General features: G+C 51.5%; 2 protein-coding genes across 3 annotated transcripts in view; one reads left to right on the plus strand and one right to left on the minus strand.

Moving 5' to 3' along the window:
• The window catches only part of PHGDH (phosphoglycerate dehydrogenase), a 35,077-nt gene extending 21,711 nt beyond the window's left edge, over nt 1–13,366 (plus strand). The window contains exons 6-12 of the mRNA XM_046645810.1: nt 3,984–4,116; nt 4,643–4,791; nt 6,339–6,491; nt 9,512–9,644; nt 10,877–11,007; nt 11,926–12,163; nt 13,045–13,366. Coding sequence (XP_046501766.1) covers nt 3,984–4,116; nt 4,643–4,791; nt 6,339–6,491; nt 9,512–9,644; nt 10,877–11,007; nt 11,926–12,163; nt 13,045–13,199 — 1,092 coding nt within the window. The 3' untranslated portion in view covers nt 13,200–13,366. The remainder of the gene's footprint in view (nt 1–3,983; nt 4,117–4,642; nt 4,792–6,338; nt 6,492–9,511; nt 9,645–10,876; nt 11,008–11,925; nt 12,164–13,044) is intronic.
• Nucleotides 13,367–17,590: 4,224 nt separating this feature from the next.
• Nucleotides 17,591–20,598, minus strand: part of HMGCS2 (3-hydroxy-3-methylglutaryl-CoA synthase 2) — an 18,573-nt gene continuing 15,565 nt past the window's right edge. Inside the window, exons 9-10 of one of the 2 annotated variants that reach the window (XM_046645098.1) lie at nt 20,285–20,393; nt 17,591–17,937 (exon numbers count right to left, since the gene is read on the minus strand). In XM_046645098.1, coding sequence (XP_046501054.1) covers nt 20,287–20,393 — 107 coding nt within the window. In that variant the 3' untranslated portion in view covers nt 17,591–17,937; nt 20,285–20,286. Of the gene's footprint in view, nt 17,938–20,262; nt 20,394–20,598 lie in introns of both variants that reach the window. The other variant, XM_046645100.1, reaches the window with a different exon arrangement.

Raw genomic sequence — 20,598 nt, forward strand, 5'->3', positions numbered from 1 at the left:
TGCCACCTTAGAGCAGCTGCTGCCTCGCTCTGAGCCGTATGGCGCAGACGTGGTTTCAGGATAATTCTGGCAGCCTGCAGCCTGCTGGTGGTCTGAGTCTTCCAGGTCTTATGCTCTCTAATCTTTCTGCTAGAAGATTTTTCTCAATGGTGTTGCCAAATAGCAGGTTGTAACTTCAGAGATACGACTCATTCATGGTGGCAGGTCCCCTAGAATGTGTTAAGAGGCCCAAGCCAGCCAGGAGCTGAGCCTTGTGCTTTCTCATCAAGGTTTTCTGTGAGGAGCAGATCAGCATTTCTTAACAGTTTCTTTGTGGCCAGTGTTGTGATGAATCTGATGTTAGCCCAGAGGGATGGACATTGAACCTGAGACACCAGTTGTCACAGATTGTTTTGGGTCCAACTAATGTTTACTGAGGTCCGCTGTGCCAGATAGTGTGCTCACAATGACCCTGTAGGGTCAATATTATTATCCCAGTTTTACAGATAAAGCTCAAGATAATAGGACTAATAAGTGGTTGAGTCCAGCTCAGACTCCAGGTCTCCTGACTTCCAATCTGGTGCCCTTTGCCCTGCACCACTGCCGCTGTCTTCATTCCTGATCCGTGTTTGTTAAACAGTTCCTGTGCTGTATCACTGTACTGGCCTTTCTTGGAACAAAAGCTCTTCAGCATAGGCAGCTCCTATCTCAGTCTGGTAACTGGAAATCCTACTAGAGCAGTGCTTTTCAAGTTCTTTCCAGAACCTTAGGTTCTAGAAAGGTGCCATAGGTACATGGGGAGGGGACCCAGGGAGACAGCAGGTGGGGCTCTGGGCCTTCACCCCTGCAGCCGTGACTAGTTTTTATTTTGGGTTTTCTTGTGAGACTTCCTTGTGTGAGGGGGAGAGAATTCCAGTGCTAACCTCAAGAATTTGGCTGTGGGGTAGAGAAAGAGTGTGACCCTTCGGTTCCTTTGTTAGAGCCCCTTAACCTTGACCTTGTGCTCCTCCATCCACTGCTAAACCAAGAGGGCCCTGGAGCAGGACGGTCACCCTCTTGAGGCTGCCTTCTATGATACCAGCTAGGGGGTCGCCCTGGAACACCGCTTGAAAAGCTGGGCTTCCTCTGCTGCCCCAGCATCAGGAGTCTGTCTGGGGCTGGGTTTGAGGTGGGGAATCCCTTTATGCGTCTGCCTAGGGCTCCTCTCCAGGAATAGTGTTCCAGTGATGTGGACGCGGAATTGCTCCAACTTTTGCATATTAGGACATCTGACCCTTTCCAGGACACATCAGGACCCTACTCAGGCATGTGTCTCCTGGGCCCAGTGTCACCATTTCTACTCCCCCCAACATGGTCTCCTGATGTAAGAACCCCAACCCTGAGCTGAGGTCAGCTCCTGTCTGCCCTGGGTATCTAGAGTGAAAAATGAGAACAGGGCTTTTCTCAGCCTGATTTTTTTCCCTGAGTTATCTGCAGTTGCGTGAGATACTGTCTCTCTGAAAGAAGCTGAGTCAGGGCCTGTTGACCCTTGTGGAAGATGCTTATCTCCCACTCTCCCCATTTGCTCCCTTTAGCCTAGGCACCTGCACTAGGGGCACTGGGCCAGGCTCAGCCCATGGACCCTCCCTCCCGGCAGCCCCACACTGTTTCTTGGCTCCTGAGAGCCCAGAGGCAATACAGTTGTATGAACTCGCTCCATGAAACTCAGCTTTGTGACCTCCATAGGTGTTCTCGTCCTCTCCCCACTCCACACGATAAAAAGTACATCTGGATTAGAGATGAACAGGGCCATTATTCTAGCTAGCCTCAGAGCCAGCAGACAAAGAAGACGTGTGAGAACAAGGGCAGGGATCCTGTCTCCTCCCCTGGACATTTCATTCTCCCCGCTGAGAGGTGAGTAAGTTGTATCTGAGGGGAGCAGCCATGTGGGCCTGCAGTAGTCATGAGCTTGTGATCCCCTAGGGCATGGGGGAGGCAGCCTCTTTCCCCAAAACCTCCACTGATGTTTGGGGTGGGGCCCACTTGCCTTTCCGTGCTCCATAAAGCTGATGATGAAAAATGTGATCCAAAAGCTATACCTCATTCATAACCATTTTCAGTTTCTTCTCTGGAAGTGCTGAATTTGATACAGAAGTCTTCTTTGCCATTATTTTCTAAAACAACTTTTGTATTTCCCTAATTTCAAAAGAAATTCATGATCAGTGGTGAAAAGTTGAAAAGCATAGGAAAGTGTAAAGGAGTAAAACAAATTCCACCGCTCAGAGATAACCACTGTTGAAATATTATGCTTTATGTTCTTTGTGTTTTTTTATTTATTTATTTTTTGCTGCGAAAGGTTCCCCCTGAGCTAACATCTGTTGCCAGTATTCCTCTATTTTGTATGTGGGTTGCTGCTACAGCGTGGCCATGGGTGGTGTAGGTCTATGCCTGGGAACTGAACCTGGGCTGCCGAGGCAGAGTGTGTCGAACTTAACCACTAGGCCACTGGGGCTGGCCCCTTTCTGTTTGTTTTTGTTGAATCCTGGGCCAAGTCTGAACATTCTCCTCTCAGGGTTGAGGGAACTTTCTTTTCAAGGAATATTGAATTGTTGAATGTTCTAGCTGGAGATGACTTTGAGATCATTCAACCAGCTCCTTTACTTAGGGTTGAAGTGCACAGGGCACTGACTCGTACCTTGATACACAGTTGACCTTGACAGTGACAAAGGCAGGACTCAGGTCCAGCCTCCTGGTTCAGTGTCATATCTTGGGTCCTGCAGGCCCATCCAGCTCAGTTGGCTGCCATGCCTTCTTGAGGACATTGATGCCTTTGAGATTCTCGTGGCTCCCACCCCTCTTTTCCCCAAGTCAGTGCTGCCAACATGGGTCGAGCTCATGGAGAGAGCCCTGGGAAGGCCTCCTGGGTGGACTGGGCAGGAAGTGGATAAGTCTTTGCTGTTGCAAGAGAGACGCTTCGTGCCTGGTTGAAATCTCTTCCCAGCTGCTTGCGCTGGCTCAGTAACCTTTAAAGCATTGCCCTTGAGAGATGCGTGACTGGCACCTAAGACTGTTTCTGATGTAGGAGAGGAGAAGTTTTCATCTCACTCCAACCCCGTTTCCTCAAGTGGGTCTGTGGGCCTCCCCGCTTCCCTCCTCATTAGAGGCTGGACACTAGGACTGCAGGCTCTGGAATCAACAATGGTTTGTGTCCCAGCCCTACCACTTGCCAGCTGTGTGACCTTGGCTAAGTCATTTAATCTCCGTGCCTTAGTTTCCTCATCTGTAAAATGGGGAAATAATAGTTCCTAACCCATCAGGTATGAGGTAGATGAAAGCATCTGACATCCAGTAAATGCTAAATAAATGTTCGCCATGATTAACTATGACTACACATCCTTTCTTCCTTCTTCTGAGCTTTGTCTTCTCCAGCTTTCCTCTTCCCATCACCAATATCCAGTGACCTTTGGCCAGTTTCATGAGGTTGATGAAGTTTATACCCTTGGGCTTCCTGCCTGCCCCTGTCTCCTAGGTCAACCTTTCTTCCTTCTCAGCAACCTCATGGAGGTCCTTCTGGGCACCCCTCCGCCAGCTGGCCCAGACCAAGGTTCTTTCTGGGTCCTTCTCATCTACAGTGCCTTCATATCTCATTTTCCTCCTCTCAGTGTCCTTGGTCCCCACTCTAGTCAAACCTGCCTTGTGGAAAGGATCTGCTGTTATCATTTACACCTCTGTGTGATGAGTCACCAAGTTATGCCTTCCAGAACTGGATGCATTTTAAGCCTTATCGAAAGCAATTTCAGGAAAGAGGACCACACTCTGTCACTGGTGTGTCAGCACTGGGGTTTCACCCCTTCCCCAGTGACCAGGCTTGGACAACCCCCTTATATTGTGAGAAGTAAACTGGTGTTCGGAAAGGTATAGCAATAATGCTTGGTATATGGTAAATACTCAATACGTGGTTGCCATTATTAATAATACTAATAAGTAATAATGACATTTACTCCCTCTCTCTCGCTTCTGACCAGACTGTGGGGTACGACCCTATCATTTCGCCAGAGGTTTCGGCCTCCTTCGGCGTTCAGCAGCTGCCCCTGGAGGAGATCTGGCCTCTCTGTGATTTCATCACTGTGCACACACCTCTCCTGCCCTCCACCACAGGTGGGTGTGTCCCTACCTTGTGGTTGGCCACAGAAGCCACAGATCAGATTGGGTGTGTCCTCAGTCTGGGCCTTCTGTAGATGCCGGTGACTAGCTCTGGGGAGGGCCCTGCCCAGGGCCCTCGAGCATGCGCATAGTGAGGCTTTGTTCGATGGCCTTGGATCAGACAGAGGAGGGGGGAGCTGTCTGAAAGTGCACGGGGTGTCTGGGTGAGCGGGGTCAACGTGTCCAACCAGTGACCCTGGGGATACTTTCTAGGGCCACCACAGGCCTATCTGATTCTGGGACCCACATGAAGCACTGATATCGCAGGGGCTTCTAGTATGTTTCTAAGCTGAGTCCGATCCAAATCCAGAACAGAACATCTGGGAAGGGAGAGGTGAGACCAGCAAGGCTGCTGTCCCTCGGGAAGGAGGCCTATGGGGAAAGAGCTGGTGTGGGGTCAGGGGAGGGCCCCCAGAGCCTGTCCCGGGCCCCTGGCATCCCGCGCACTGTCGCCTCAGGAGAGCTCTTCCCTCTCTTCCAGGTTTGCTGAATGACAGCACTTTGGCCCAGTGCAAGAAGGGGGTGCGCGTGGTGAACTGTGCTCGGGGCGGGATTGTGGACGAAGGCGCCCTGCTCCGGGCCCTGCAGTCGGGTCAGTGTGCTGGAGCCGCGCTGGACGTGTTCACGGAAGTAAGTGCCTGGCAACCGGCCGACAGTGGAGGAGGGGAGAGGTGAGAGACAGAGGGGCTCAGGGTGGGGAATGCCCAGCATGGACAAAGGCCTTCGGTTTACTGTCTCTAGTGTCCATGGTAAGTGGGAGAAATTGTGTTGCCAAAAATAACCCTTTGTGGTTCGAGGAGCCCTTGCAGAGGTTGGTACAGAGGCAGCCATGTTGTCTTCTGCAAAACCAAGATTTTAACTAGGACCCAATTCCTGGTCTCAGGCCCCTCGACTGCTGCTATGTTGATAACTTCAGGGAAGACAGAGCAGCCAATTAGTTCTGAGGTGGAGGATTTGGGGCAGGGAGAGAAGGGTTTAATGTACAGATGCAGGTCTCTGATGAAATGATTCCCATTGCCAAGAAGAAAGTTCACCCGGTGTCCACAGGCTTTCCTTTCGTCTCTTCCCTGGGAGGGAAGAAAGCCCAAGGATAATTGTTAGTAGCATTCCCTGGGTCCCCAGGGAGGGCCACTCTCCTTAGGTCTCTCTGCAGGAGTGAGAGACTCAAGCTCTGCTCCCCCACTCCCCCCACCCCACACTTAGACCAGATGGAAAGATGAAGAGTGTGTTTCCACTTGAATCCTGTCAGCCTCTCTTAAAAATCCTGACCCCAGCGTCAGAGATCCACGGGAAAGAGCATGGGCTCTGGATCAGGCAGTGGGGGTTTGCTGGTTATGAGCTGAGCGGCCTTGGCAAGTCCTTGGCCTTCTCTGAGCCCCATAGTACTCACTATCTTTCCCTGCCCAGGGTTTGTACTCCTGGTCATCTTTCTCAACTAATTGTAAGCTCCTGGAAGGCAGGGTGTGCCTGGCCCTTCCTGTATTGCCGTCTCCCTAAGACAGCACCTCCCTTGCTCTGCTCGGCCTTCTGACCGGCAGCCGTAGGTCTACGTAGCCCAAATCCAGTAAGAGCCGACAGAGCCCTGGGGACAATAACCAGAAGAGAAGAGGCCTAAGTAACATTCCCAAGGGCAGCACAGTGTGCTTAGCGAGCAGAAGGGGTGGGAGGGATACTGGGGGGCGGTAGAGGTGACCAGGTGGCCTGCCAGCCTTGGTGAGAGCCACCGTGTGGAGTGCCCGTGAGGAGCATGACGCTGTGCTAAGACCTGAGGGGACGTGCTGCATGGATGCAGAGCTGATAGTTTCAGGGAAAAACCACTAACAGCAACAATTCCTACCACTGGAGGAAAAACTCCTGTGTTACTGGAGTATTGTCTCCACAAAACGGCATGAGGAGGGTAGTATGAACCCATTTTATAGATAGTGAAACTGAGGCTCAGAGAGATGGACATTTGTCCCAAAGGCGTGTGAGTGGTAGAGCTGAGATTTGAATCTGGCCTACAGCTCTGCCCACTCTGCTGTGGTGAAACATTCATGAGGAAGCCGTTATGGAGTCCAGTGCCCACCTTGACAAAACAGAAGCAGAAGGCAGTATCACTCCTGCCTTCCCCCCCACCCCCTCCTCACACCCTGGGGCAGTCCATAGCAGCCAACCAAGAGGTGTCTCTTTCTGGGTAGGAACCACCGCGGGACCGAGCCTTGGTGGACCACGAGAACGTCATCAGCTGCCCCCACCTGGGCGCCAGCACCAAGGAGGCCCAGAGCCGCTGCGGGGAGGAAATCGCCATCCAGTTCGTGGACATGGTGAAGGGGAAGTCTCTAGCGGGGGTTGTAAGTATCACCATGTGGGGCTGGGGCCTGGAAGGCAGAGTGAGGAGTGGGAGGAGGGCGTCCTGTTGATGGGAACGGTGACACCGGGGTGAATGGTGGTGTGATGACCAGATTCAGTCATGGGAGCAGAAGATAAGGGACTCCACTGGAGCCAGGCCTCTGGGTGGGAGGCAGGAGCGTCCCTATCTCTAGCCTTGGTAGCCAAGGCCTGGCACAGGGAGCCAGCTTAGCCTGTTATATTGTATCCTTGCTGCAGAGACTGGCTCTTCGCGGGGCCCAGCCTCTGGAGAAAGGCTCCTTTGTTCTCCACATTCCCTGGGAATGAAGGAGTGTGGCTGGGGTGACTGCTGGATGCTGGGGGTGGGAGCCCCATTAGGGCATACTCACCTCATAAGCTCCTCCTAGCACTCCCTTCATCGTGTCCATCTTAGAACCCTGGGCAGGGACTTGCCCTGTCCTGACAACCTGCGCCCCTACCACCCATTATGAACACTCCATGCCAGCTGGCCCCCTTACTTTTCCCAAATTAGGGCTTAATGTCCCCACGTCTTATCTTTGCTCACACTGGGCACTTCGTGGCATGTATTTCTCCTTCAAGCCTAACCTGTTAGACTTCAAGTCCTGTCTCACTCATCTAGTCTTTGGATGTTACTTAAACTCTGTTGGGTACCAGACATTCATGGCCCTTTGGGCACACAGATATGAGTAAGGAAGGCACAACTCTTCTCCAAGGGCTCGCCACCCCTTCACAAAGACTTGCTTGGCCTTTCCACCTCCATCTCAATCTTTTCACAATGAACCACATTCTCTTGCTATTAAGGTTTCTTGAGTTTCTATCTTTTCTCCTTAACTAAGTTCTAGTTTCTCTGAAGGCAAAAAACCAGTATGGAAGCTTTTCTGCGGCTCATGCGGCTCTGCCCAGAGCATGTAATCAATACCTCGGTGTTGACTGAATGAGGGTTGGCGGGGGCTGGGCGGTGGTTCCCGACCCTCAGCACAGGAGTGTTCACTGCTAAGGACAGACTATGGCAGGAAAATCACAGGATGCTCTGTCCAGCCCTGCCAGCCTGGTGTGAGAGCCCAGCTCTCTAGGCCCCCTTGCCGTCTACATCCTGAGAAAGTAAAGGAGCCAGCTACTGCCCTGTAGGGGGACCCCTCACAGGTGTAATAAGCAGGACTGCAGAGGCTGGTGACGGCCACACGTAGGGGTCACGGAAACACTTGGTCTGTTTGTGTCTGCACCTCTCTCTCTTTACTGTGTCTGTTGGCTCTTCAGGACAGGGCACGCTTTCTCATTCCTTGTGCACGTCGTAGGCCTCTGAGCGGGTTCCTTCCTCCCAGGAAGTGATGCTGATTGGGACCCAGGCTGAGGTTTGAGCTGCAATCCAGGCTTGGCTTTTCCCTTCTCCCTTTTCGCAAGGTGGGTTTCTGCCCTCACTGTTGCATCCTTTGCAAGTTACTCACATTGTCATTAGGTAGCAGTGGCATTCCAGGCCCTTTCATGAAGCGGACTCCTTAACACCACCTCCATCAAATGGAACCATAAAATCTCCCCGTCTTACTTAAGAGGTAAAATCTCTTCGTCAAAATAAACTTAGGCAAATTTAACTCTCCACACAAAGCCACTGATGGTCTTAGCGTAAGCATTTGGAAATAAAGACATTTTTATCACGTGGGAAATATCTCTCTCCCTAATTCTTTTCTGCATCCTCTCCAGTTTGATTCTGTTCTAACCTTTGACACACAAGTAACCTTAGGGTCAGGTTGGTGCCCAGAGGCACCCAGCTCTTCCTGGAGCCCTCCCTCTCGTCTTCTAGAGAAGATTGAGTACCCTCCTTTTGTTCTGCAGACCTGCGACCAGCCCCTCCCTGGGGTTGGGCTGTGCCCGCACAGAGGACCGAAACACAGCCTGATGTCTGCCCTCTGGGGCTTCTTGGTTGCTTACTTTTCTTGCACTTTTCTTCCTCAGGCTCTCGCCCAGCCAGTTGTTGTGTGGCACTTCAGCTCTGCTCCCAGCAGCTGGCCTTCTCTTGTCCACTCCCGACCACCTCTTCCTTTCTGAGCCCCTTGGAGAGGGAGGGGCCCTCTCACCAGGCCGCTGCCCACACAGAGGCTCTGGGGGGAAGCCCTGCCTTCTTGGTTGTCCCCAACATCATGACACTCTCTTTAATTCTCTGCCAGTTATGTCGTTATGAAAACAGGAATGGAAGAACCATGCTTTCTTTTTTTTGCATCTTGTAGCCGTCTGTTTGATTTGCATCAAACCCCAGATTTCTAATGAAATCCTTCTTAGATGGTTCCCTTTGCAGGTTGCCTACAAAAGAAGTGGGAGTCTAGCCGGCCAGACCTAGACTTAGAACTTTAGAAGGATTTGTAGCTTCTGTCTCCTTCAACTGCCCAGCATTCCTGTGGTGGACTTCACAGGGGTCAACGTTTGAAATATGATAGGATCACCAAAAGTATATAAATCCAGCTTTATAAATTGTGATATTTGGTCAAAGTGTTTAGTGACAGTGAAACACTCAGATTTTTTTTTATCAAGATAGAAAATAAAAATGAAGAGAAATTAGGAATGCCATCCCATAGAGACCTGCCACTTTATGTCCAAGTGATCCATGACTCCCCATACATCTTATGTCAAAGACCCACCTTCCTATTGTGCTGTCCAGATCCTTCCCCAGCCCAGGAAAAAGAAGTCTCTTGTGGAGGGCTGGGGCTGGCATAGTCCAGGGAGGGGGAAAATGCCTTTTTTCCTCCCTTATGGCAAATTGCAGTGGTCTTAACCTTTTCTGCCCTTTTCTGGCTCTACAGCTCTCCTCAGCTATAGGAACGAGCTGTTGTCTTGGTGGCTGATGGAGGTTGTCACCCCCTAGACACCCAAAGCAAGGGTTGCCCCGTGCCTTCTGCTCTGCACGCGGAGCTGAGTCTCGGCAATAAGACCTTGTTGGGGAGCCAAGTAGGACAGGTGTGTCCTGCCCCACCTCCTCCTGACTTCAGCCCTGCTCCACCTGTCTCCGCAGGTAAACGCCCAGGCCCTTACTAGTGTCTTCTCTCCGCACACCAAGGCTTGGATTGGTCTGGCAGAAGCTCTGGGGGCACTGATGCGAGCCTGGGCTGGGTCCCCCAAAGGGACCATCCAGGTGGTAACACAGGGTGAGCTGGGGATACTGCAGAGATGGGGGAAGAGGGGCATGGACTCTGCACCCTCCTAGGTGTGTCTGCTGCAGGTCACAGACAGTGAGGGACTCAGAGGTGACCCTGGTTTTGTGCTTCCATATTCTGTCTGAGAATGTCTCACTTGCTGCTGAATAGGGACAGAGTGGGAGGGCTACAGAAAGTTGGGGAATATACTTAATTTTCACAAATCATGTTTATGCAGTATTTTTAAGATGTATGTGTTTTGGGTACAAGACAGACCCCCACAGGAGACGGAGCTTCACTTGAGAGGCAGGGGATTGGTGGAAGGAGTCCTGGATTAAGTGACAGGACCTCTGATTCTGGTTTTGACCCTGTCGCTTACCTGCTGTGTGACTTTCCCTTCTCTGAGCTGTGGGATCTTCATGTGTTAAGTGAGAGTTGGGGCGGGAGTGCCAGATGAGGCGGCAGGGACATTTTCTGCTCTGTGACATACTAAGGTGGGCCCTCAGACAAGCTGATGGTCCTTGGGGGAGTTTGCTCAGCCGGGGAGTGGGAACGAGGGCAGTGCCCTCTGTCTGCCCCTTGGCGACTGAGCGGGCTCGCCTTTGCTGCATTCCAGCCCTGTGTAGATGTGCTTGAGAGACCAGGGAGGCTCCAGTCCCCTCTACCCTGCAGAAGCTTGTCTGTCCGTTGACTGTTGGGAATCTACTCACTTGTGGAGAGATTGGGGGTGGGAGCAGGTGGATCCCTGAGCATCGCCAGTACCAGTGAGGGCACAGCCAGGGATCCCTGCCGGCCTGGGTGCCCAGGCCCTGGAGGAAACGAGGCAGGAAGTGGGCAGCAGTTGCTTCCCTTGCCCCTTTCTGCTTCGATTTCCTGAGGCTGGCAAGGGCATGAGTGCCAGGTAGGGTGGGAGTAGGGCATTTTTCAAGTGTCCCCTCAGGGAATAGCAAGCAGCCAGGGTGGCCAGGCCAGGGGCAGGTTTGCGGGGGCAGTGGAGTGGAGCTGAGCTTTGGAGAGGAGTTTCTTAGCCTGGTGTGGCGTGTCCTGGGCATCCAGGCCAGGACTCTCATTGTGTCTCCCCTGCTGGCTCTCTACACTCTGGACAAAGCAGGACTGCCCAGGCAGGCTGGGGTTGGGCCCCAGGGCAGTAAGGAGCCTGTAGCCCAGAACTGGGTGCCAGTGGTCTCCTGCTGGCTCCTGTGCTGCTCCACAGCCCTCTTATGGTCACTTCTCTCTGTCCCCAGGGACGTCCCTGAAGGACGCTGGGAGCTGCCTAAGCGCCGCAGTCATTGTCGGCCTCCTGAAAAAAACTTCTGATCAGACGGATGTCAACTTGGTGAACGCCAAGCTGCTGGTGAAAGAGGCTGGCCTCAATGTGCGCGTCCCGCCCGCCTCCCCTCCCCTCCCCACCCCCATCAGCACCGTCCTTCTCCCCCTGCGTTTTCAGAGCAGCTCACTGCCCTGCTCATGGCATGGAAGCCGGGGGTGTGCGTCCTGCTGTGGGTGCTCTCTCCCTGTGAGAGGTAGCCATATTTCTTCATCTGCAAATGGAGGTACTGCCTGCCTCTGAGCGTGGCTAGGAGTGAACTCATACTCAGAAAGTGCTATCTGTATAAGTGCTCTGTGAACAGGAGGCGGTAGCAGCACCCCCATTTCACAGCTGAGGAAACTGCGGCTGGCAGGAAGCTGGGAGATAGCCCAGTGCTCCTTTTACTGTAGCCCCCGGTTTCTTGATTAGCTGGCAGACTCTGTGAGCTTGCAACACTTCCTCTTAGCCTCTGCTGTCCCTCACAGCTCCCCTTTGGCATCTTCTCCTCTGGTTCCCTGTTTAGATCAAAGTCTGTGTCTCAGCCAGTGGGAGCTGGCAGAAGCAGTGGGCAGCAGAGCTCCCACATCCCCATCCTTCTCTCCCCTCCACTCCCATGTCCCACTCAGGCCACTGACGCTGTGCAGGAACCAGCGAGTCGGAGCAGGAAAGGCCAGGCTGGGTCAACCTCCATGGCAGGCCTGCTAATCCTGGTCCTCTCAGCCCTGCCTCCCTCCCGCCATGCTCCTCCCCACTTCCCACTGCTCCCAGCCTTTACCTGTACCTGGGAGATCTCTCCTTGTCCTCCCGTTAGAGAGGCAGTGGCTGTCGCAGGAAGCTCATGCTCAGGGCACAGGCTTAGTCCATTTGCCCTCTTCTCCGGCCCTGAATTGCTGAGCATCTTGGCCAGGCTGAAACCCTACAAATCAGCCGTTAGGCTGAGGGAGGAGGTGGGCATAACTGCCCCTCCTTGCCTTCTCTCTGCAGATAACCACCTCCCACAACTCTGCTGCACCAGGGGAGCAGGCCTGCGGGGAATGCCTCCTGACCGTGGCCCTGGCAGGTGCCCCCTACCAGGCTGTGGGCTTGGTCCAGGGCACCACACCTGTGCTGCAGGCCCTCAACGGAGCTGTCTTCAGACCAGGAGCGCCTCTCCGCAGGGGCCTGCCTCTACTCCTGTTCCGGGCTCAGGGCTCCAACCCTGCGATGCTGCCTACCATGATTGGTAAGGAGGGGCCTGTAGGGCTGGCCTGTGCCCTTGCGGCAGGGGCGGGCATGTGGGGTGGTCCTATCCTAGGACTGGGCTGTGTGGACCTTCACCTCTTTCAGTCCCTTTCCATGGCTTAGGGCATCTCTGGATCTGCAGCATACAGAGGGTCTGTCTTGCCAGTTTCCAGAGCATTTGGGGAGCAGATGTGGAGTTCAGAGGGAAGGTGCCTTATCTAAGGCTGTAGAACAGTGTGGCAGGGGTAGGACCCCAGAGCCTCCATTATTAGCTGGGCTGCTCACCCTGTTATGCACACAGTTTAGATCTGCCTGTGGAGCCGTATCATAGCAAGGAGCTCAGAGCCAGAGTGCAGGCTTCCTTCTCCTGACCGCAGGCCCTGGTGGCCCGCGTGATCGCACAGAAGCCTGTCAGGGCATCCCCTCCAGCAGCCGTGGGCGTCTTAGACCTGCCTCAGTCCCCTGGCGCCCAGGCCGCTGGGGGTTTTAGAGCACTTCCACATTTGGCAGAGAGAGTGTCCACAGACCTCAGAGGGCCCAATGTCACCATCCTTGCCAGGAACTTCTCCCTTGCTTTCTTCTCTTGCTGTTGGTCTGGATAAAACTGGCAGCCAGCAAGTCAGGAGATTGTTCTAGCTCTTTGTGACTGGATCTTCCCTCCCTGACTTGCCTGATGGTCAGGGTGTTCTGAAGAGTCTCCGGAATAGCGTGGGAAGATGGGCAGGCGCCCTGTTGTTCCCTCTCTCAGCTCTTCGATTCTGAGACCATCATCTCTCATTGCACTTTGATCCCAGGAGTCCAAGACTTCTGACCCCGCTGCCAGCCTCCCGCTTCTCCTTCCCCCATGCCCTGTGCCAACCAGGGGTTTCTTCTACTTGCTAGGCCTCCTGGCAGAGGCAGGAGTACAGCTGCTGTCCTACCAGACCTCAGTGGTGTCCGATGGGGAGCCCTGGCATGTCATGGGCATCTCCTCCCTGTTGCCCAGCCTGGAGGCGTGGAAGCAGCACGTGACTGAGGCTTTCCAGTTCCACTTCTAACCTTGGGGCTCACCAGTCCCTCACGGGGGCTTTTCTGAAGAAGCTCGCCCACTGTGATCAAAGAGGAGAGGAGATCCACATTCCTGAGGCTGACACTGCTTATGCTGCAGACCTCTCCTAACCCCTGTAGTACTGCAGTGACCACCTAATAAAGAGCCTACCCCACATCTCTGAGCGTCTTGGCGTTATCATTACCCTGAAGAGCCACCAGAGGGCATCCGCAGGCAGCCAAGGGGCAAGCCATTTTGGCTTGCAGTTTTGGCTGCAGGAGGGTAGGGTGTGTGGAGGGGAGATCCGGACCGGCGAACCGCATGCCTGGCTGTGGGAGCTCTGAAGAGGATTCGTCCCCTGTCTATCTCAGGTTATTCAGAGACATTTTTACAGAAGCAGAGCTCAAGGTATTTCAGATTCCTGTGGTATTTCAGATCCCTTTCATCTGGAAATATCCATGCATATGAATAAATGTAATTCAACAAACATGCACAGCATTATGTGCCAGGCAATGGACTCAGTGGTTTGCCTAAGAGGAGGATTAAAATCAGACAGCTCCCATAGAAGTCTTCATCTGGTAGGCGGGACAGAGCATGCAGAGGTCACCAGAAGCAGGTGCTACAGGTGTCTGTGAATTCTGTTGGGTCCAGAGGCAGAAGTGCTTTGAGCTGAGGATGGTGTCTCCGAGGAGATGTTTGGAGAGATTTCACAAGGGGAAGGAAGCGTGAGCAAAGGCATGGGGCGTGAGGATATTTGGTGGGTTCATAAAACAGTCTAGTATGGGTTGGACAGTCTATCTCTTGAAATTTTTTTAAGATGATTATCATGAAACATAACAGAACGGCACTCCCTCACCCTATGGTTGTGATACTGAGCAATGGGCTTGCTCTGCTCCCTGCGATCTGAGCCAATTAATCACAATGAATTAAGGATCCAGAAAGGAAGTTTTAATTGGATTACCTGGCATAATCGGGAAGATGGCAGACTAATGTCTCAAAACACCATCTTCCAAAATTACAGGATCTTGAGGTAGTTATATAGGGAAAATGGGCAGCAAGGAGGGGGTTCCCTCAGGCATGAGGGACTCCAGGGTCTTTCATTGTTCCATTCTTCTGTCAGCTGTGATGGATACCTTGTAGGTGTGTGTGTTTCCTGCCTCTGGTCAGCCTGTTCCTGGAGAGAAACTCAGAACAAAGTTTTAATTTATCAAGGTATTGGGGAGTACATATGTAAGCAGGGGCCATAAATCAGGAGTGCATGTGAACTTTTTAGAGTACGTGCAGAGCAGCGAGTAGTCACACAGAGGAGGGGCTGGGTCATTTCCGTAACAAGATGGCCTTAGTTATGCTCACAGTTTCACCTTTTGAGGTTTTTTTCTCCCATCAGTAGGGGATGACCCATCCCTATCTTGTGCCCAATAGCAACTATTTTTAAGACTCCTACCCAGACTAAGAAGGCCAGGACAGGGCATCTGATGGGCGCTGACAGCGAACCCACCACTTTGGCCTCCCTAGTGCTATGATTAAGCTAAAGAGCCATAGGAACTCCACTAGTAGCCCGTCGCCATGCTAGCCTCTGCAGGGCGCCCAGAACAGGTATGCTGTGGCCTTGCTCTAGTACACCTGGGAGGGGATACGCCTGGATGTGAACAGCAAGGCTGGGTGTGGACAGCTCTGACCTTGAGCAGTGTTGAATTCCCCTAAGCCTTTGTTCCCTCATCAGTAAGAGGGATGATGATGCCTCTCATAGAACCACAGTGAGGATTAAATGGATTAAAAAGTATTCATGGGAAGTGCCCAAAGCACTGGTTTCTTCATCCCCAGGGTTTTCTTTGCAGGTTGACAAGCAGCTCTCACTCAGTGTCTTGCATAGAACCCCATGCACCAAAGAGCCCTCCCCTTGACCTTGTTGTCATAATGTTCAGCCAGATCTGGACACAGTGTGCCCTGACATCAGACAACCTATTCCCTCCTACTGGAAAGAGATCTGTGCATCACGTGGCATCTGGTGAGCGAGTCACTTGAGCCAACTGATAACTAGAAAAACAGGCTGAGATTGATGAAGTTAAAAATTGAACTCAGCTTTCAGCCTCTCAGCCTCTTTCCTCCAAAGTCCCTAGACAAACCATATTCTGTGCTGTAAGGGGATCAGAAGAATTCTAGAAACCCAAACTACTTGAGCATCCCAAAATATCTTCCTGGACATGGGTGGCAGGAGAAGGCATGAGACAATTTCATTGCACCAACCTATCCCGTGGCTGGCTACATAAATGCTCCCAAATTTAAAAAGGCAAGATTAATTTTAAAATCCAGCTGGTGCTACACACAGGGTGCTGTTTACTCCTTTGTGTTACTCTGTGGTTTGTTGCATCTCTGCACCACCTGGTCTTTTTAGAGTGGAATTTCATTCTCGTGTATCGTGGCTGGGAAGCGGGAGGTTCTCTCTAAGCCCAGTGATGGAGGCAGGGTGGATGCTGGGACAGGAGGGAACTGGCCTCAGGATGCTGACTCTTGGAACCCGGAGGTTTAGAAGCGCACACACATGTTTGTGTGTGTGTGTGTGTCCCCTGGAGACCTGAAGTTGCCTCATGGTCAGTGGGCTGGACCATTCTTCACGTCTGTTTTGATAGAACTTGTACATTCTTGTTTGAGGTGAGTGTAACACAGCTCTGCCCTTATCTAGTGATCACTCCATCCTCTGGCCTGCTCTTGGTCCCTCTAAGCGATTTTTTGTGCACACAGGGAAGTTCTTTATCTGCATGAGAGTAGTGGGCCTCAGGGCGAGAATGGTGACAGGACAATTGGAAAATCTTTCCCTCATATGCTGACCTTGCACAGGGGGAGAGGGCTTTGTTGAGAGCTGGCAGGAGTTAGTTTTAATGCAGTGGACCCCAGAGCTCCCAGAGGAAGGCTTAGGGCTCAGTGTCAAAGTTGGAGAAGAGGGGAGTTGAAGGGGCCAGGAATCTCTGTGCCGTGGTGACAATGACCAAAGCCATCCTGGGTGCCCTGCAGTTGAACCAGGGTGGATATTCAGCGGGAATACAGGGGTGTGGATGGCGTCCATCCAACTGGTCAGCACCCTGATATCCTCGTTAAAAATTTTTACTGTCACCCCTGTGTTGTGTCCAAATGACTCCTGAGTGGAGGCAGGCCTGGCCCCAGCATTGGGTGATATGGAAGGTCCTAGTTGCTAAGGCCGACGGAGGCAGTTTCAGCACCAAGACCCTACAGGGAACTACATGGATAGAAGACGAGGCCCCAAGTCTCTTATCTCAAGAACTCAGGTGAATTTGGGCGTTTCTCCCATGACTATAGACACTACCCCAGAGATCTTAGGAGAGGCACATGTTGTCCTGCCAAGGTGCCAACTAGACTGAGGGCCCCAAACAGCTTGCTGAGGAGGAGCAGATAACAGGGGCAGCAAAGAGGGACTGCTGGGGGGCAGCTACAGCTGGTGTAATAGGAGCTCATCAAGCACCCCCAGAGGGCCGGGAAGGGAGTCTGCTGATGCTGGATTAGTGCTCAAACGGGTTTATTTGGATTTTCTGGTGCCTGTTGTCACATGAACAGCCTGGGCAAACAGTGAAGTGGGTGGGCCCAGCATCTCATTCCCATGTGCCCAGTGCCCCATTAGCCCTAGGGCCCTCCAGCCAGCCCTGTTCCACACCAGCAGAAACCATCGTCTCTCCTCTGAAGTGTCCCGTTCTCTTGGGGTGGCTGAGGAAACTGTCTAAAAGGAAATGAATGACCATAACTTAGTGTCTTTCACTCCCCCTCTCTCCCTCCTCAGCTCAATGCCCACCTCCTGGAACCATTGCTATTTTCTAAGAGGATCCTGGAAAAAACAGTGCCCAAAACCAAGGGGAACAAACAATCCTCTAATGGAAAAAATTCCTGCTAAGTATCCAAGCTTTTTTGTTTTTTTGGCTGCAGAAGCCCAAAACTCCACCTGTTAACCTCTGCCCTGTATTTACTTGTCCAGATAATATTGGCAAGGCGTGACCCGGGAACTTTGACCTGGAGCTCCCGCAGTCGTTTCTGGCCCCTGTCTGCTGCCTGTCTGCACCGTGGCTTCAGAACAGGGAAGGAAGCTTGGGGGGAAGCCCTGTTTCACCAGCTGTGTTTCTCCTGTGCTTCTCAGAGCATGGAACCTGGAGCGTGAGGCGAGTGCTCAGCAATTTGACCACTGTGGCGCTAAGTGTGGGGTCTGGAGAGCGGGGCCTTCAGAGCCAGGAGGTCTGGAAGGCTTCCCTGCATGTCCGCTGGTGTATTTCTTGTGTTCTGGTTTCCAGGAAATACAGGAGTCATTTCCTCCGTCTCTATTTTTTAAATTGTGTTATATTTGCTCAGTACCAGATATAAAATTTAGAAATTCACAGAAAACCTTGAGAAACAAAGATATAACAGCACAGAAATTTAATAATAACAATAATCATAACAAAGCTATAACAAATGATAGGCAAATCATCTGGATCTTGAAGGAGACAACTGATCCGTGACATTTCTGGAGGTTAGTGATCCACGGCTGAGCCTTCTCCCCATTCCTCCATCCCCTTTCATGAAGGGCGCCTCCTGCACTCCAAGCCAGTGACTGTGACTCCAGCAGGGAAAGGCGTGAAGGACCCACTCACTCTATAGGGCCAAGAATTTTGGGGGCTACTGTGTCCAATCCAATCTATTTACAAGCTCAGAGTGCAGTTTTTCATACGATAGAGGGCAGAAGCTCTGCTAGCATACTTTTCCCAGATCTGTAGAATTCAAAAAAAAGAAGGACATTCAGTCGTGAGTCTCATCCTGGGCACCTCCCACCCCCAGTACCTGCTCCTTGCCTGAGGCAAGGCTATGCAGAGGGCTCTCCTAACTGCATCCCCAGGTCTAGGGTGTTCCACTGTCCATCCAGCAACAAGTCTGGACACCTGAGTGACCTGTGCCCAATGCCACAGGAGCCAAGGCTGGGAGCTGGGCGAGGTCCCCATTACAAGTTCTGCCTATGATAGGAGAGCAGGCTGGGCAGTGCAGAGACAGCTCCACAGAGCGCTGCACTGACATGAAATCTTCATTTCAGTGAAAATCTCACTGGTGTAGGTACATTGCTCGTGTGCATGATCAGCACGAGACAAGTACAGAAGCCCAGGTTTTCTCTTCTCAGGTACAGTGTGGCCTAAGCACTGCGAGAAACTTGTGGACCATGAGAAAGAGAGAGCCCAATTCAGAAACTCTCCCTTGAAAATCCCAAATTTCTCCCTTACTCTCTCTCTCCTCTTCTCTTCTCTTTCCCGCCTCTGCCTCTCTTTCTCTGCTTCTGATGACTGACCTAGCTTGACACATTTAGGAGCCCCTTCTTTGCCACTGACTTGCCATTAAGAACCATAATTCAAGCAAACAACAAATGACTCCCTGGTCATGCCGAAGTCTGGTGAACGTGCTTACTGAGCGTGCTGTTCTCAACCACACCCTGCAGCCCCTGGTCCGCCTCGCCTGGCCCCTGGCATCCCAGCGATGGCACTTCCACAGCCTAGCTGAGGAGGACCCACAGCGGAGAAGGTTGGCAGTGGTTCAGAATGAACTGGAGGCACCCTCATCCTGTGTTTCCCTGCGCTATCTGGGTGTCTCCTTTATCCATGGACTTCTTCCTCCTCTTCCCCTGCTCCACACCCTGCCCCTGACAAACCTTTTTATTCTTCCCCATTAGTCTACCAAACGAGGCAACAATCAAAAAACAGAAAAATATAGAAGTATTTGGGCATGGGGACTGTATTTACTGGGATTTATGGGTTGTAAAAAAATTGCTTCTCACTCTTCCATTCTGTTTTTCTTACCAATTTCAAAGATAAACTGAAGGGAGATATCTGGATCCATGAACTACAAGATTCTAATTCTAAATATTTCATTTTCCTTTAAAAAGCACCATAATTATGATCCATTATTCCACTTCTGGGTATTTATCCAAAGAATGGGAAACGTTAATTCAAAATGATATGTGCACCCCTATGTTCACTGCAGCACGATTCACAATAGCCAAGACTTGGAAACAACCTAAGTGTCCATCGATGGACCAATGGATAAAGATGTGGTGTATATGTACAATGGAATTCTACTCAGCCATAAAAAGGTGAAATCTTGGTATTTGTGACAACATGGATGGACCTTGAGGATATGCTAAGCAAAATCAGTCAGACAGAGAAAGACAAATACCATATGGCTTCAGTCATATGTGGAAGATTAAAAAAAAACCAATAACAAACAAACACTTAGATAAAGAGAACAGACTGGTGGTTACCAGAGGGGAAGGGGGTAGGGGGAGAATGAAAGGAGTAAAGGGGGACATTCGTACAATGATGGATGGAAACTAGACTTTTGGTGGTAAACACAATGTTGTGTATACAGAAGTCAAAATATAATGATTTATGCCTAAGATTTATATAATGTTATAAACCAATGTTACATAAAAATTTTAAAAAAAGGAATTCTCCCATTTACCTCTTCCCCCAATCCTCTTCCATTAAATTCTTCACTCCTTATGCCTCTCCCCACTTATATCCCAATCCTCATTGCTTCTCCCCAGAAGGAATCAGTGACATAAGGATTGCTACATGGCCCCTAAGCCTAAGGCTCTCTCCAGCTGAGGCTTCCGGCTCTAACGGAGTCCCAACATCCTGTATCCATACGACTCTGTCCCCAGTACACTGGTATGTACCTTTTCTGAAGCTATTCATCTTTGTCACTGATCTTACCCCTTTGTAACAGTGAGTTCTACAGGTTCAGGTTCACAGCCTGCTTCCCCTTATGGGGGCTAATTTAGTTCCTAGCAAGCTTCTAGGGGAGCTTTCTATCGTGGGCAGATCAGGTAAACTAGTTGACTTTTCTTTCACATTCAATATTTAAGAACATGCCCCTCCCCCAGCTTTTTGCCTTTCCAGGGCAAAGAGCCCCAAGAGTTTTACTTGGTCCTGATGGTACAAACTCCCCACCTTCGATCATTTCAGGAGCTCTGGACCCTTGCTGGCCTGATTATGGTATCAGAACTGCATCTGTTACCCGGAGGAAAGACTTTAGGGCTTTATGTCACCAACCTCGCTAAGTCTCATTCACTACCTTTAGACTGGACGCCGGGCATACTTTCGGCGATGGAGCTCATCCACTCGCTCCAGGTACCAAGTGCCTGGGAAAAGGCTGTTTGCATCACCAGGAGGTGAGAAATTCACTGTGGAACAAGGAGAAGAGTCAATATTCACAAAGAGCTCTTATGGGATTGGGGAAGAGAAAATAGTGATAGGGATGCCTATGGCTCACACAAAGCTCTCCTGGCTATGTTGCAAAGGGCTGTGAGGTCATCTGTAATACAGCTGATATAGCACTGGACCAACAGAAGAACCAGGAGGCACCATCTTGGATCTAGTACACAAGCG

This window comes from Equus quagga, chromosome 18, assembly GCF_021613505.1.
Source record: "Equus quagga isolate Etosha38 chromosome 18, UCLA_HA_Equagga_1.0, whole genome shotgun sequence".
Taxonomy (NCBI): Eukaryota; Metazoa; Chordata; class Mammalia; order Perissodactyla; family Equidae; genus Equus; species Equus quagga.